The sequence below is a fragment of the Capra hircus genome, chromosome 11 (assembly GCF_001704415.2).
Source record: "Capra hircus breed San Clemente chromosome 11, ASM170441v1, whole genome shotgun sequence".
In the NCBI taxonomy this organism is placed as follows: domain Eukaryota; kingdom Metazoa; phylum Chordata; class Mammalia; order Artiodactyla; family Bovidae; genus Capra; species Capra hircus.
Window position 1 is genome coordinate 29,479,779 of NC_030818.1, and position 15,937 is coordinate 29,495,715.

At 50.8% G+C, this 15,937-nt stretch overlaps 1 protein-coding gene across 1 annotated transcript in view; it reads right to left on the bottom strand.

Moving 5' to 3' along the window:
- KCNK12 (potassium two pore domain channel subfamily K member 12) overlaps window positions 3,290–15,937 on the bottom strand; it is a 50,776-nt gene continuing 38,128 nt past the window's right edge. Inside the window, exon 2 of the mRNA XM_018055202.1 lies at window positions 3,290–4,335. Coding sequence (XP_017910691.1) covers window positions 3,434–4,335 — 902 coding nt within the window. The 3' untranslated portion in view covers window positions 3,290–3,433. The remainder of the gene's footprint in view (window positions 4,336–15,937) is intronic.

Below are 15,937 nucleotides of genomic sequence, written 5' to 3' on the forward strand. Positions count from 1 at the left end.
CTGGCAAAAGCCCAGGATTGCCTGGCATTTTCCACAAGCTGAGGGCCTGAGGCTGCCTGAGCCTTCTGCCTCCTCCGCCAGACCCAGACAGAAGCACTAGCTTCAGACAGAGAACACAAGGGCCGGCCAGACTACTTGGTCTTCTCAGTGAACACGGCACCAAGGCGTGCCCTTGCGTGCTCGGCTCTGGGAAGGCCGGGCTCCTGTCTAGTATTCTGGCCTCTGCCTGGCCACAGCTGGGTGACAAGGGCTTCTCAGAGCCCATGCTGTCTTTACCAGAGGCTCGCAGCCCCAGCACCAGAGGAGTGAGTGTGGGCCTCAGGTTAGGAAGCAACTCTTGGAGCCTGAGGGCACTGCGAGCTACCAGCTGTGGGTCAGACCGCAGACCTCCCGGTGGTGGGAGCGGCCACAGCATCTAAGAGAGGGGAGCACTTTCTTAGCCGGGGGTTCAGAAACCTGCACCAAATAAGGGGTCCCTAATAATGTCTATAACCCTGAAATGACAGGAGAACCCCATCCCAATTTGTCAGGCAGGTCTAGTTCTCGATGCTCGCCCTCAAGCAGGATGTCAAACAAGTCCTTTAGCTCTGGGTCTAGGCTCTGACAATCCCACTGACCTTGCGAGTTTGGCTTTTCCAAGGGAAGCAGCCCCTGACCTCTGGGGCACTGAGCCCTTTGGCCTGAGGTGAAAGACAATGTTTAGTGAGAAGTGGGGAGTAGCCTAAGGGAACATGAGCAAAAGTACATGCAAAGCACTAAGCCCTGATCTGCCACTGTGCACTAGAGGACCGGTGTTTCCCTGGGAGGTTGCTGAGGAGGAAAGGTCCCTTTCCTGGCTCCCTTGAATGATGCTTTCAATTCCCTCAGAAGCATGCTCAAGCTGTCTGCAACTGCCTCCTTTCAAAGCCAAAGCACAGAAAAAGAAGTGAAAACAGCTAAGGCTGCAGCATGAGCAACCCAGAAGAGATGTTAGGGAGCAGCGGTGACAGAGAAGACTGCCAAGGAAGGTGGCGAGCTTTTCTTCTCTGGAGGCAGATCCTGTTCCCTCTTGTGGGGATGGGATTCTGTGCGGTCCTGTTTGTGGTCAGAGGATTGCTGGACACTTCTTCTAGCCTGCCTAGCTCAAGCAGCCTTGATGACTGTGTCTTAACTCTTCTGTGCTGTTCCTGGGGCTCACCTTTCTGGGTAGGCTGCTGTTTGGCCTGTTGTTAAGTCCTCGTGGTCTAGGTATCTCTGTCATGGGGATGTCTGCTTTCCCTCTGGATGGCTCAGATCCCCAAGTTATTTCCCGTTGCCTAGGTGACATCTCTAATTGGATGCCTTTTAATCTTTCCTTCTTTTAAAGGGACAGACCTGAAACTTTATTTCTAGGTCCCGTTAGAGGACTCTGCCCTGAAAACATGTGTGCCTTTCTGAACATGTGGTCCCTTCAGTGTGACTGCAGCTGTCGCTCAGATGGAGGAAGGGTGGTGGGGTTGGGAAGGGTGGCTCATGGAGCCAGCCTAACTGATGTCACAGTGCATTCTGGAAGTGTTGGCTCTCTGGAAGCCTACCCTTCAGGAATTGGCAAGATTGACTTCTGTCCAGGCCCGCTCCTCACTGGCTTCACCCTCAGATTAGGGTCTGTGTGTAAAAGTCAATTCAGATCCAAATTAGAAATGACCCCTCACCACCCAAAAAAGAAATCATCCCAAAGTAGCTAGAGAGTTGCTCAGATCTGAATTTGTCTTTTCCTTCCTGCCATGAACTGGAAGGGGCGAGGGGAGGCTGACATTCAAGCAGGACTCTTAATGCTGTGTGTGTTGTTTTGAGAGCTCCAGGCACATATGCTTCCTTCATTTCCAAGAAGGGAGATTTCACGGCTTTTGATGCCTCTCAGGCAGAGGGTGTGAGGTGTCCTGGTGCTTTTCTAAGACTTCCTGTCAGAAGCTGTATATATATTGGTGGGTCACACTGTGTCTGACTAGACTCTGGTATTTATCCTTGGATCATCATCTTTTTAGATGGGAAAATGGGCCCATAGAGGATAGAGGATTGTTCCTTCATAGTCCGAGACCTTCATCTCTTCAGTGAAGACTGGGCATTGGGCCTTCCTCCAGGAGGATGACTCCCTGTGAGGCAGAGGGTGAGTCTAGGAGATACTGTCCTTCAGCTTGAGGATTATCCAGACCAAAACTTGAATCCCAAAACTGCTTCTTCCATCCACCAGCTCTCTCCCTCTGGCTTGCCTCTACTTCCAATACAGACTGTGTGTGTGGAAAAAAAACATTCACCTGAGTATCAGAGAGACCAACAGGGCTCAGAATGGGATGTATCCCAAACACATGACGGACTCTGGAGTCATGTTCTCTGTCACTTGCAGGATGGCTGCTTTGGTTCCCAGGGCTGCAGGCCCTGGTGCCCACCAGTGCAGCTAGCAGAGCCTTGCTGCAGGGGAGGGGCAGCTGGACGGGGTGCTCTGCACCCCTCAGGCTCTCTACAAGGGGAAAAAAGATTGAGAAAAAAAATCCCCACCAACAAAGAAAAATCTTGTTTGAGAAGACTCAGATGTTCCTGGCTAACAACGAAAAGCATTCCCGTGGATGATGCTGGTGAAAGGAAGGAGAGTTGAGGGGATTCAGAGATGCGCCCTGAGCCACAGAGATCAGCCAGCTGAGGCAGAGCTGGGCTCCTGTAGCCTGAATGAACCCTGCAGACCACTCCAGGTTTCCCTCCTTAAAAAGAGTTGCCCAGCTCCATGTTCTAAGTGGACTAACTCCAGGCTGAGAAAGGCCTCCTAAGCCCCTTACCATGGCAATTCCCAGATCTCTGGGAAATGCCACAGTTCCCAAGTTGCTGCTATGTTTCATCTCATTGCATAATACTACACCATTCTCTGTGTGTAGCGGCTGTTCTATATATATACATCAGGAGGCAACATATGGCTCTCCCCACCCCCACCTGTCATAACTGTGACTATATCATTTCTGACGACCAGAAGGAAGCTGCTAGGCTGGGCCAGGATTCTAAATGCTGCGGAGGTAATTCAGAGCCATGGAAAGTTGCACCATATGCTTTGGGGTTGCCAGCTGCTTATGTGCATTGAGGCGGGGTTTAGTGCCAGTCTGCAAAACTCAGGGGCGGCACTCCCCTGGCTGCCGTGTACACCAGGCGAGGGTCTGGGGTGCCACTTTTTCTCTCCCTGGAGGAGAATCTGCTGGGGACCACGGTTCTCCAAGAAGGGGACCCACAAGAATAACAGGCTCCCCCAAAACCTGCCCTTGATAACATCAGGCCTGGCCAAATAGTATTTCTTTAAAAAAAAAAAATTTTTTTTTTTGGTTTCATTTTATTGGATAAAGGTTAAGAAAGCGCCAGCGTCTGAGAGGAGAGCAAACGCCGCCCGGCTGCACGCCAGCCTGCTTGGGGGTCCGTGGCGCGACAGGTTGCGCGTCTACCTGGAGGCGCTGGTCTCGGCCAGGCGGTTGTTCATGATGCCCAGCGCGCCCACGCCGCCTGAGAAGCCGTTCTGGCGCGTGTTGACGCACACGCTGCGCGGGTAGCCGTTGGCCGTCTCCGACAGCTGCTTCTGCAGCAGCGCCAGCGACACCTTGTTGGAGGCCGTGAGGTCGCGCATGGAGATGAGCTCTCCCGACAGGCGGCGGCCCTCGGCGTCGCTGTCGCGGGCCGCGGGGTCGGCGCCGAGTGCAGCCAGGCGGCGGCGCAGCCGGGAGCCCGGCGTGATGGCGTTGCGCCGGGCCAGGGGCGCGCCGGGCGCGGGGCAGCAGCGCGCGCAGCAGCGGCAGCTCAGCTTGCGCAGCATCCAGTTGAGCACCTGCTTGATGAGGATGGAGATGACGTTGAAGAGCGAGTAGATGCAGCACACGCCGAGCAGGATGAAGAGGAAGTTGCCCAGGCGGTAGAGCCCCTGGTTCCGGTAGGCGGCGTGCTGGCTGCTCACCAGGTCCCCGAAGCCGATAGTGCTGAAGGTGACGAAGCAGAAGTAGAGCGAGTCCACGTAGTCCCAGCCCTCCACGCTGGTGTACATGGCCGAGGCGCAGCAGGACAGCAGCACGGCGAACAGGCCCAGGATCAGCAGCACGTGGTACACCGAGGGCTTCCAGCCTGCCAGGCAGTCGGCCTCCGAGAGCGCGGAGCCGCGGCGGAAGGTGGCGGGCAGCAAGCCGCTTCGGCGCAGCTGGCGCTCCCGGCAGGCGCGCATGATGAAGGCCAGCAGGGAGATGATGCGCTCCAGGAAGAGGTTGAAGAACAGGATGGTCCCGGCGCAGCCGAACAGCCCGTAGGCGATGAGGAAGGCCTTCCCGCCCACCGTGGCGGGGGTGGTCATGCCGAAACCTGTGGGGACAGAGCAGGGGTCAGCGCGATCCTGGCTGGACAGGTGGTCCCCACCCGGCACGGTGCAGTTGTATTCAGGTGTTGACATGGCTCTTACCTGAGTGGGATCACTCAACGGGAGGGGAAACAGTGCCAAGACGTTTCTCTCCCTTGGTGGCACCAGATATGGTTCCTAAGTCTGGACAACCCCTAAACTGATGGAGGATACGTGACTCCTCTTCTGGGGGATCTATAAATCAATGCCAGTGGGGTGAGAGAGTCACTAGGAAAGACCCATCACAACACACAAAACAGCTGCACAGGGGAGGATACTGAGATACCCACAAATCACACGTCACCTGTTCTCTCACAACGCAAACTGTTTTTTTTTAAATGTACCAGTGGCACGCTTGGGCCTTGTTAGGACAGAATTCCATAAAGGCTTCATTTGATAGAATTGCTGGGAACCAGGTATATTGTATTTAGTCCAGGTAGCTATATTTGATGGTCTCTGAGAAGGGGTTTATGAAACTGACAAAGGATTGTTTAAGAATGAGTCCCCAACCTTCAGAGAGTGAGTGTGTCTCTGCCATTGGACATCAACTCTTTCTCACCCAAGGACCACCATCAATCACCCTTGCTCCACTTGTAGCTAAGGGAAAGGTTTCTGCCCAGCTGGGTCCTGTGCTGCTGTGTATCTGGAGTGGCTTTTATCCTGAGAGGTCTGCTCTACGCCTGGGCAGTGGCTTAGTGCTTTGAACTCTTATATTTAAGTCTTAATTTACCCACTTGTTCAAAGCACAGTCTTGAAGGGAGTTTATCGACTGATTGCTGCAGAAGGCTTGGCTTCCCGCCAGGTTGCTTAGCCCATGCTGGCCAGGGTCCTACAGAGCGGGAGCTCTGCTCCTCCACCGTGAGCTCTCAGCCAGCTGCCAGCTGTGATGTCTTTGTGGGACCCATGGCTACCTGACTCTGGTTATGAGAGGGGATGTTATCCCTTAGCATGAAGATCCACTGCTGCTTGGAGTCTGAGCTGAAAACACGTCATCAGAGCAGCACGGTCGCACCTATCAAGACCTCTGCAGCTGAAGTTCAGGGGCATCCCTGTTTAATGCATGCCCAAGGTCAAGAGGTCTCCCTCTGCCTTGTTAGTGGGGTAAGGCCAGCTCTGGGAAAGGGGTGGCTTAACTATTTCCCTGAAAAACCTTGAAGTTAGTTTTTTCTTTTTTTTTTTTAGAATGATCCCTTAAATGTGTATGCTAATCATTTTCTAGAATCCTTGGAGGAAATGCCCCATTGCCTGACATTGTCTTCATCTTATGCTTAATGACTCAACTTGGGAGAAAATCTTATAGTGATACCTCTGTTGAAGATGGATTATGTCCCTAGGGTCAGAATTTGGCTATAAAAGTGTGAAAAAAAAAACAAACTAGAAGTGTAACCAGGAGTTCAAAATGAAGAATTTTACTACACTTTAAAGTGAAACTCAAGTTTCTGAATTCATAAAGAACTCAACTCTGAATCAGTATGACTATATGTGGAGTGGGAGTGTTTGTATTTGTCTCTATGTGAATTTATAAAAATATCCTATTAATAGATTGATAACCCAAGTGTCCACCAGCCTAGCTAATTCATGGTCAATTCATACAAGAAAACACTATACAGCAAAGAAAAAGCAAAGGCCACTGCTACCTGCAACATGAATGAACCTCACAAGAAGAATGTTAGAAGAAACTGGACACAAAAGAAGTATTCCATTGGCACAACATTCAAAGCCAGGCAAAGCCAAACTACAGTACCTTTCTAGGGATGCATATTCGATTGGTAAAATTACAAGGGAAATTGAGATAAAAGTCAGAATTGGAGTTTGCTCTGGGGGTGGCAGGGCAGGGTGAATGGAAGGGGACCCAGGGAGACTCTGGAGTATTGGAAATGATCTATTGATCTAAGTGGTGGTTGCATGAGTGTTCGTTGTATAATAACTTTTCAAGCTATGTGTTTTAGGAGCTTTTTTACTCTCACAATAAGAAAAACCTCAAAATGCCGAGACACTTAGGAACTATGAGAGACCTTAATTCTGGTCTACCTGTCACTGTATAGAGGAGGGAGCAGGGGTTGAGGGCACATGACCTATGGCTCATTGGGGACAGGTGCCATACTTGTGTCCTGGCTTCTCGCCTGGTGCTTAGACCATCATACACAACACTGCTGCTACTCAGGAAGGGAAAACAACGCCTCTGGTTGGGGGATCACTTGGCTGAGTTCCTAAAGAAATGAAAAATGCTGAGTATTTAATTAACCTGGAGTAATAATTAACCTGGAATATTAATACTATGCCTAAGAGAATATTGAATGTGATTTTCCTGTTGTTTAGAATTTTCAGCTAAAAGTTTAGCGTGGCATGTAATACATTAGCCCTCATTATAAAGAGAAGTTTTAAATATTTATTTATTTGGCTGTGCTGAGTCCGAGTTGTGACATGCAGGATCTAGTTCCCAGACCAGGGATCAAACCCGGGCCCCCTGCATTGGGAGCTTGGAGTCTTAGCCACTGAACCACCAGGGAAGCCCATAAAGAGAAGTTTTAAATACGTCTACGTTGCATCTAGTAAGTCAACAAAATAGGGTGACCAGTAACCCGCACCACCCACTTCTAGGCTATACAGAAAGACTAGAAAGTACCCAGGGATAATGGGAGATGGCCTTGAAATAGGAGGGTGCTGTGGCATCCCCAAGTCAAGACATGGTGGGGGTGGGATTGGTCAAGAGAACATCAGGCTGCAGCAGGGGCAGCCTGGCAGCTCGTTAGTGGATGCTGGCTGAACTGCAGACACTTGTACACTCACCCTGGAGCACTGGAGCAGAGCATGGTGAGCGTTCTGGGAGAGTCAGAGGTGTCTCCTGGAATCTGACCCTGTGCCGGACAGTTCCCTGGGCCAAAGGCTGACTGGTGCAGCTCACACAGGCAGGGGCAGGAAGAAGGCACTAGTGGGAGCAGTCTGCTGCCCTGGCAGTCTCCTAGGGCATCCTGCGCCAGGGACGGGGGAGAGTGACAGGGGTCAAGTGAACCCTGCAGCCAAATCTGAAGAGACTGCCCAGGAGGGCTGCCTGCTGGATCATGGGGGCCTGAGGGGCAGAGGACAGGTGAGCATGCAGTGCAGTCATAGGAAGCATCACCCACTCAAGGGAAGGCGCGGGGCAGTGGTGCCTGTGTTTGGGGGGATCACCAAAGACCCATCTGGGCTCCATGAAAAGGTATGCCTGTCTTAACAGTGGGCGTTGCGATGCAGCCATAAGGCCAACCCCTACTGGCTCATTCCTTTTCCAGCAAACACTGAGGACCTGGTTGGCAGGCCTTGTGCTAGGCTCAGGGCTTTGGTGGAAAACCAGACAGACGCCCTCACGGATGACCTAGGCTGCCTTCTTAGAGATTTTACACAGCTCCCCACTTGACCCTCTGCTGTCAGCGGCTCACCCCTGGACAAGGGCAGAGCTTTTCCCTGCTGCCTTCACCCAGGGGCTGGGCCAGACCTGGGCCTGAGGTCTCCTCGTGGCTATGACTCTAGGCCCCAAATGACGCCAAATGCATGACTGGCTATGGCACTTTCTGCTGAAAATGAAGAGGACAGGCAGGTAGGAGGTTCCCTGACATCAGAGGACACCCAGCACCAGGGTCCCTCTCACTGGCCTTTTCCTGAGGTCTGGCCTGCATGCCCACTTCACCTCCCTTTGCTTTCCTGCAGACCCACCGTCAGCTCAGCTCCAGAGACAGGGTGGAGGGGGCACGGTCCACCCTCCTTCCCCATCAACACCGAGAGGCTCAGAGCTCTGGGGGCGCTGAGGGCGGTAGGGTCAGTGCCTGGTGCTGCTGCCTAGACAGATGTTCCCACAATGGAAGAACAGTCCGCCCAAACTCTGGCAATCTGTGGGGAGCTAAGCTGGCTCTGCAGAAGGGCCTTGAAGCTTCAGCCAGAGAAAAGGCAAACCCAACCACCCAGAGAATTCCCCCTTCCCCCACTCACACTCTGCAGAGGCGGAATCTGTCCCCGGGTTCGCACCAAGCCTGCTGTTTTGTTTATGCCACAATTGATCTGCCATCCCAGTTTGCAGAGAGCAGACACTTGGGGGCTTTATTATGCCACTTTGACAAAAGCTGTGAAGCTCATTCCCACAGTCTGTCTGGTGCCGCCTTCGCAAATGGGGCCCCAGTGACAGGGCCTCTGGAGTTCAGCTCTGAGAACCTGGAAGTGAGATGGGGAGGCCAGCACTGATCTGTCTCAGGCCCTGGGTGGCAGCCTCTGTGCTGGGCACTGGACATGTCCTCTATCCGGTCCCCTCAACCATCCTGAGAGGGACCCATCATCAACCGCAACAGTGCAGGCAAGGGCATGGGCTGAGTGATATACTCAGCAAGTTACTGTTTGTAAGTGGCTGAACTGCCTATGGTGACCTTTTTCACCGCACCAAATGGGACATTTGGGTCCATCATCTGGGGCAACTTTCCCCACTAGTTCGGCAGTGTCATCTTGGTGGAAGGGAAATACAATTTATAGTCTAATCTGAGATACTTGACAGCAAATAATTACCCCAGGACAATAGCTGTAAGCCACAGCGAATCCAAGCAACTAGAATGCATGATTAAAATGCAGATTCCAAGGCGGGTCCCATTCCAGAGACTTATTTAGAATGGCCCAGAACTCTGCATTTTAACAAATGTCCCCTGATGATTCTGATGTGAATGGGCTAAAGCGCTTCCTTTAAGAAACAATACAATACTCTATCCACGATCCTACTGGTTGAAATTTGCCCAATTTCAAATATTTTGATTTAAATTCCCTAAAACTTTTTTTTCAGCTTTATTGAGTTGTAGTTGACATATAAACCTGTAAGATATTTAATATATACATCATAATGATTTGTTGGTTTAAATTTCAAGTAACATAAAACCCTTGTTGTGGACATTGCAGCTATCTCCTTTAACCATCACCCCACCTCCCACTCCTGAAATACAGCAGCCAGGCCCCTTGAAGAACTGACCCAACAGCCAGGGGTGGGCTCCATTAGTCTAGTCCAATCTGGAAAATCCAGTCCCTTGCTATAACTGGTTGGAGATGGATGGGCCTAAGCCAATCAGTGTGGGGCATTTTCATGGCTACAGGGTTTGGCTCAGGGATGTGACCCCATTCAGACCAATCAGATGAGAGGAGAGTTTCTCTGATAGTTTCTGGGAAAAATGTTTCTCACTTTTAAGAGTGCTGCCCTGGGTATGGAGGGAGGAGGAGGTGGCCCCAGGAGTGGTTGGTGGCTCCATGAGGAGCCAGCATAGATGAAGCGGACACTGCAGAGGGCTCAGTCATGGCATCCTGAAAGCCCTAATGAACTGTCCAGTCAAGCGGGCCAGGCTGTCTAGCCTACCTTTGGGCTTCCAGTTACGTGAACCCATAAATCCCTTTTCCTGCCAAAGCCTTCTATCACGTGCAACCAAACACACTCCAGCTAGTGCCAGTGGTTAGTTCAGTTCAGTTCAGTTGCTCGGTCATGTCTGTCTCTTTGCAACCCCATGAATTGCAGCATGCCAGGCCACTCTGTCCATCACCAACTCCTGGAGTTCACTCAAACTCACGTCCATCAAGTCAGTAATGCCATCCAGCTATCTCATCCTCTGTCGTCCTCTTTTCCTCCTGCCCTCAATCCCTCCCAGCATCAGGGTCTTTTCCAATGAGTCAACTCTTTGCATGAGGTGGCCAAAGTACTGGAGTTTCAGCTTTAGCATCATTCCTTCCAAAGAAATCCCAGGGCTAATCTCCTTCAGAATGGACTGGTTGGATCTCCTTGCAGTCCAGGGACCCTCAAGAGTCTTCTCCAACACCACAGTTCAAAAGCATCAATTCTTTGGCACTCAGCTTTCTTCAAAGTCCAACTTTCACATCCATACATGACCACTGGAAAAACCATAGCCTTGACTAGATGGAACTTTGTTGGCAAAGTAATGTCTCTGCTTTTGAATATGCTCTCTAGGTTGGTCATAACTTTTCTTCCAAGGAGTAAGCGTCTTTTAATTTCATGGCTGCAATCACCATCTGCAGTGATTTTGGAGCCCCCCAAAATAAAGTCTGACACTGTTTCCCCATCTATTTCCAATGGTTAAGGGCCTGGTTAAACATCCAGGGTCAAGGAAATAGTACCAGACTTGAACTCAAAGCTTTGACTTCTGTTGTAGCCCCTATCAGCCAAGTGACTGAAGCAAGTCACTGTCACTACTCCTCTGAACTGTCTCTTCATCTGTAAAATGTTGAGCTCTTGATACGAACCCTCTCTGAACTGTAATATAGCCTGCCAATGGGTGTTGCTCAAGATGAGACAGTAGACTTAATGGAAGGTGGAGAGAATTCCCATGATTTAAAAAACAACTTAAAATGAAACAAGTTTATTTACTGTGGGACTTTTCAGAGTGCTCACTGTGTTAATATGAAACCATGAGGTCTATGCTAATACAGTCCAGTGTGCCTCAAACATAAGCCATTGACTGTAGAATGTATTTAGTCACCTCGAGTGACCTGAGTATTTCAAAAAGTAATCCTCAGGAAATGCCATACTTTATGCTCATGAAAAACTAAGGAGGAGACATTTTAAAACATTTGTGAGGATTTCCCACGTTTTAAAAAAGTCACTGCAACACTGCAGTGCCTTTGCAGTGCCTGGCATGTAGAACGCGCTGGGCCAAGTTTGTTGAGTGAATGCACTGCCTGTCACTCTGCTTGTTTGGAGTAGTGATTCTCAGAGTCAGTTATCTAGGACCAACCTGGAATCTTACCAGATTCTGAGGTGGCGTTCATTATTCCAAATTTCTAACCTGTCTTACCAGATTCTGAGGTGGCGTTCATTATTCCAAATTTCTAACTTGGCTCCAGGTGAGGCCACCGCAACTGGTCAGTGAACCTTATTTTGAGCACCAAGCACAGATGACTTAGAATTAACTTTGTGGGGCTGTCTCCACAATGAGTTTGGGAACCCCTTGGGAGCAGGGACCATTATATCAGCAATTTGGAAATATAGATTATATAGGCTGCTCAGGTTTGAATCCTAGCTCCACTAGGATTTGTCTTTGAGAAAATTAATTAATGTTTCTGTGCCTCCATTTTCTCATCTGTGAAGTGGAGATTATAATATTTGCATTTTTGTATTAAACTGAGCCAATACATCTAAAACACTTAGGATAGTGCCTACCTAGCATATTGTGCTATGCTGTACTCAGCCGTTTCAGTTGTGTCTGACTCTTTGCGACCCTGTGGACTGAAACCCACCAGGGTCCTCTGTCCATGGGATTCTCCAGGCAAGAATACCAGAGCCAGTTGCCACGGCCTCTTCCAAGGGATCCTCCCAACCCAGAGATAGAACCAGTGTTTCCTGCGTCTCCTGCATTGTTGGCAGATTCTTTACTGCTGAGCCACTGCGGAAGCCCTTGCCTAGCACATTAATAAGTGCTTAATAAAGTCTTCTTTCTATTCTCCACAGTGGACAAGGGAATCATGTATAAATTAGGCACTGATAGTTATTTGTTGATTGAATAACTGAAAATAAAAATTTCAAGAACCTCTCAAGGATGAGAGTTAAATATCAGGGAGAATAAGAAAGCTGAGGTCAGGGGATCAGTGGGCAGAGGAGGGGAAAAAATCCATTAGGACTCGTCAGATAAAATATAGGACTCCCAGATAAACATGAATTTCAGATAAACAAATGAACTTTTTAGTGTAAGAACATCCCAAACATTGCATGGGCCATATTTACACTTTAAAAAAAAAAGATTCATTGTGTTTCTGAAATTCATATTTAACTGGGAGTTCTGTATTTTTATCTGCTAAATCTGGCAGCCCTACCCATGGCCTACTTGTCTGCTGGGCACACTCCTCTGGGAAGCATCTCCCAACACCCCCCTCTCCTGGGATCCTTCCTGACTGCTGGAGGAGGGGTAACAGGCTCACTTTAACCCTCAAGGGGCCTAAAGCTCACACAGAGCTGGGCCTTGCCCAAGGCCAGGCCAGCAGCCTCTTCCAGCATCTCTCTCTCTCCAAACAGGATATAGTGGGAGATGTGGGGTGGGCTGTGGGGCAGAGGCTGGAGCAGCCTTCAGGCTGCTCTGTGGTTGGAGCTGACACTGACTTGGGGAGAGGGCAGGAAGCACATGGCCACGCTCCGTGGAGGTGGGCTGGACACTTGAGAGGTGAAACTTAAGACTCACATAAGCCCCGGGTCTGGAACCTTGAGGCTGCCCATGTCATCCTCTCCAAGTCCCTCTCCTGAGGAGGACAGCCAAGCAGCCTGCCCAAACCTTCTGGGAGGGTTGAGAATGAAAGGAAGGCTGGAATAAGTTATTAAAGCATTTAGTGGGGAGTGGAAACATGGGATATGTGATAATTACATTATCATATAATAGCTGATATGTATTGAGCTCTCACTCTTTCTAAGCACTGTGCCAAAGCTTCATGGAAATCAATGCATCCATTCTCACAATTCAGTGAGGCACTGGGTGTCATTCATCCTAAGTCATAGCTTTTTCCCTCAAGTTTTAACACCCCTGAAATCAGGATACACCTTACAATCGATGACTTTATTTGGCAGCATTCAAAATTCTTAATAGTATACATTATTGGTGCATCTATAATTGATGGTGTCTTAGATTTGATGAACTACAGTGGGAATTATCATTCCCATTTGTGAGATTAGTAAACTGAGTCACACTTAATAAAGGCACTTAGGTTATGTAACTTGCACAGATCACAGAGCAAGCAAGTGGCAGAGCCCAGTGTGAAACCAGAGGAAGGAGTTTGTGATGCGCTAAGAGAGAGTCAAACACACGAGAGTTCAGACAAGAGAGACAGGCTGCTTTTGGTTAGAGCAGTAGTTCTTAACTCTGGCTTCAAAGTGGAATCGCCTGGGAAATTTGAATTAGTCCCCAGAGCAGCGCAGGTCAGAAGCAGGTCAGAAGCAGAAGCAGGTGTTCTCCTGCAGTGACTGAGAGTCTTATGGAGGAAAAGGTATTCATGTTTAGTCTTGAAGCATGGATGGGACTTCGAGAAAGAGGAAGTTAGAGACCTGGTGTGCCCTGCTGGGAGAGCGGTGTGCACGGGGCTGGGGTAAGCGGCTGGGTCCAGCCTGGCTGGCTCCCATGTGCAGCTTGGCGTCCGGCCCACAGACAGCGTTCAGGAACTCTTGCTGATGGAGTGAGTGGACCTGAGGCAGAAGGAGGAGGGCAAGGCTGGGGACCCTCCTGTCCACCTTGTACTCAGGCTGAACTTGCAGGAGCTCTGTGGCAGTGAGAGTGTCACCTGACACCTCTAGAAGCTTCTCCATCATCTGGGCGTGGCATCCAGCAACATGTCTGGCCTTGTACAACAGAAACTCACAAACTCTGACACACTCGATTTCGGCTTTGGAGAAGGTGGTACCTCCCCCCAGCGCAGGGACCAGAGCCTGAAGCCAGAGGGGATGTTGACACTCGCTTGGGACAGCTGAGGACACGGTGGCCCCGTGAGGTGAAGGGACAGCAAGTTAGTGGTGGAGTTGTCTTGGGTGTATGTACAGTAGAAACCCACAAACTCTGGAAACATCAAGCTCAGTGAGCCTCCCTTCCTAAGCCTGCCAACATTGGCTTTCTTGGAGAGCTGAGGGCAGGGGCTGTGGTGTCAAGCTCGGGCGCCTCCACTTGCTAATGGGCCGACGGGGACACGTTATTCTCCCTCTAAAAATCGCCTGAGACCGCCTACCTCGTGAGGTTGCTGTGAAGACTGGATGAGGAGGTGGTTCCCTCGTGCCTCCCACGGTGCCTAGAATGTGGCAGGCACTCCAGAAGCTGCAAGCTTAACTGGGAAGCACACGGGCGAGGCTGGCCCTCACATCGCAGCTGAAGAGCTGCAGGTGGAGCAAGGCCCAGGTGAAGTACGACTAGGCATTTCAGCGGCAGGGAAAAGCCCCCGTACACACACCCAAGACGACTCCACCACTAACTTACTGTCCTTTCACGTCACCGGGCCTCCGTGTCCTCAGCCATCCCGGGTGAGTGGCAACATCCCCTCTGGGCTGGCTTCAGGCTCTGATCCCCATGCTGGGGGGGAGGCACCACCTTTTCCAATCCTGAAATCAAGTGTGTTAGTGGAGGGAAGGGGTTGATCCTGGAAAGTGGGCCTGTGGTGGAAAAGCTGACACTCTGGGTGTGACATTTGCTGGCACTTGTGTGCATGTGCGTGCGTGCGTGTGTGCTCAGTCGTGTGTGACTCTTTGCAACCTGCCAGGCTCCTCTGTCCGTGGTATTTCCCAGGCAAGAATACTGAAGTGGGTTACCATTTCATCCTCCAGGGGATCTTCCCAACCCAGGGACTGACCCTGTGCCTCTTGTGTCTTCTGTACTGGCAGACGGGTTCTTCACCAGCTGAGCCACCAGGGAAGCCCACTAGTACTTCAGGATGTGTCTAAATTGTAAACCAGATGGAAGGCTCCCTGCGGGCTCAGTGCTGGTGAGGGCTTGGCGCCACAGCGGGGCGTGGGGCTGGCCTCATGCTGGAAGCTCCCTGTGTGCATGTGCTGAGATGCTCACTTGTATCTGACTCTTTGCGACCCCATGGACCACGCCAGACTCCTCTGTCCCTCGGCTTTCTCCAGGCAAGAATACTGGAGTGGGTTGCCATGCCCTCCTCCAGAGGATCTTCCTGACCAAGGGATCGAAGCCCCATCTCTTATGTCTCCTGCATTGGCAGGCAGGTTCTTTACCACTAGCACCACCTAAGAAGCTCCCTGACTCAGGACAAAGAGGCAACACAGAAGAACACAAATCCCGAGGAGAAACTGGGTCCTCTTACACTCCGGTTCATTTTTGCTTGTTCTTTGCGGGCCTTTGGGATGATCTTTGCTGAAAGCAGGGGGTGTGTGGGGATGGCTGAGAGGGTCTGGGGCTTACAAAAATAGGCTGAACCCCACAGGCTGCAGGCCATGGATTTTTAACATTAGAAAAGTTTCGGTAATCTGGGAGTGATGGACACCGTGACCCCAAGAGTCGGCTTTGAAACTCAGTGCTGTTTCTCTTGCCCGTGGGGCTAATTGAACCTGTCCCCACCATGCGCTTCATCTGTGGGATTAAGGTTTTTCTCTCCTCACCAAAAATCATTCAGCAAAATGAGTTATTAAAAGCCGGTTAACTACGCCTGCCTCCGGGACGCTCCCGCTTAACAACCTCTCCTGGGGAGCAGCTGTCAAGCTGGGGCCGCGGAGCTGGAGGGAAGATGACTCATTTACATAGAGCCCATCCTCTGTCCTGCCCCCCTAGATCTGTCCCTGTCTCTCTGATGACTAATCCTTTCCAGGGATGAGCTCACCACCCCTCCTGCCCACCACAAAAAGAGCAGAGCCCAGAATTTAGCCTCAGCCCAGAACTGCAGGATAAGACTGACTCCGAGGCCAGGGAATTCAGGAACAGAAGTCTGGCTAACAACAGCCGGAGGTGGGGCAGTGAGGTGAGGAAAGCCCTGATGCCCACGCAGCCCCGGCCTTACTCCCCTGAACCTCAGGGTCCCCACGCAGGGCTGTGGTGAGGCACAGGCCACCCCCCAGAAGGGCAGGTAGACCCGCTGCAG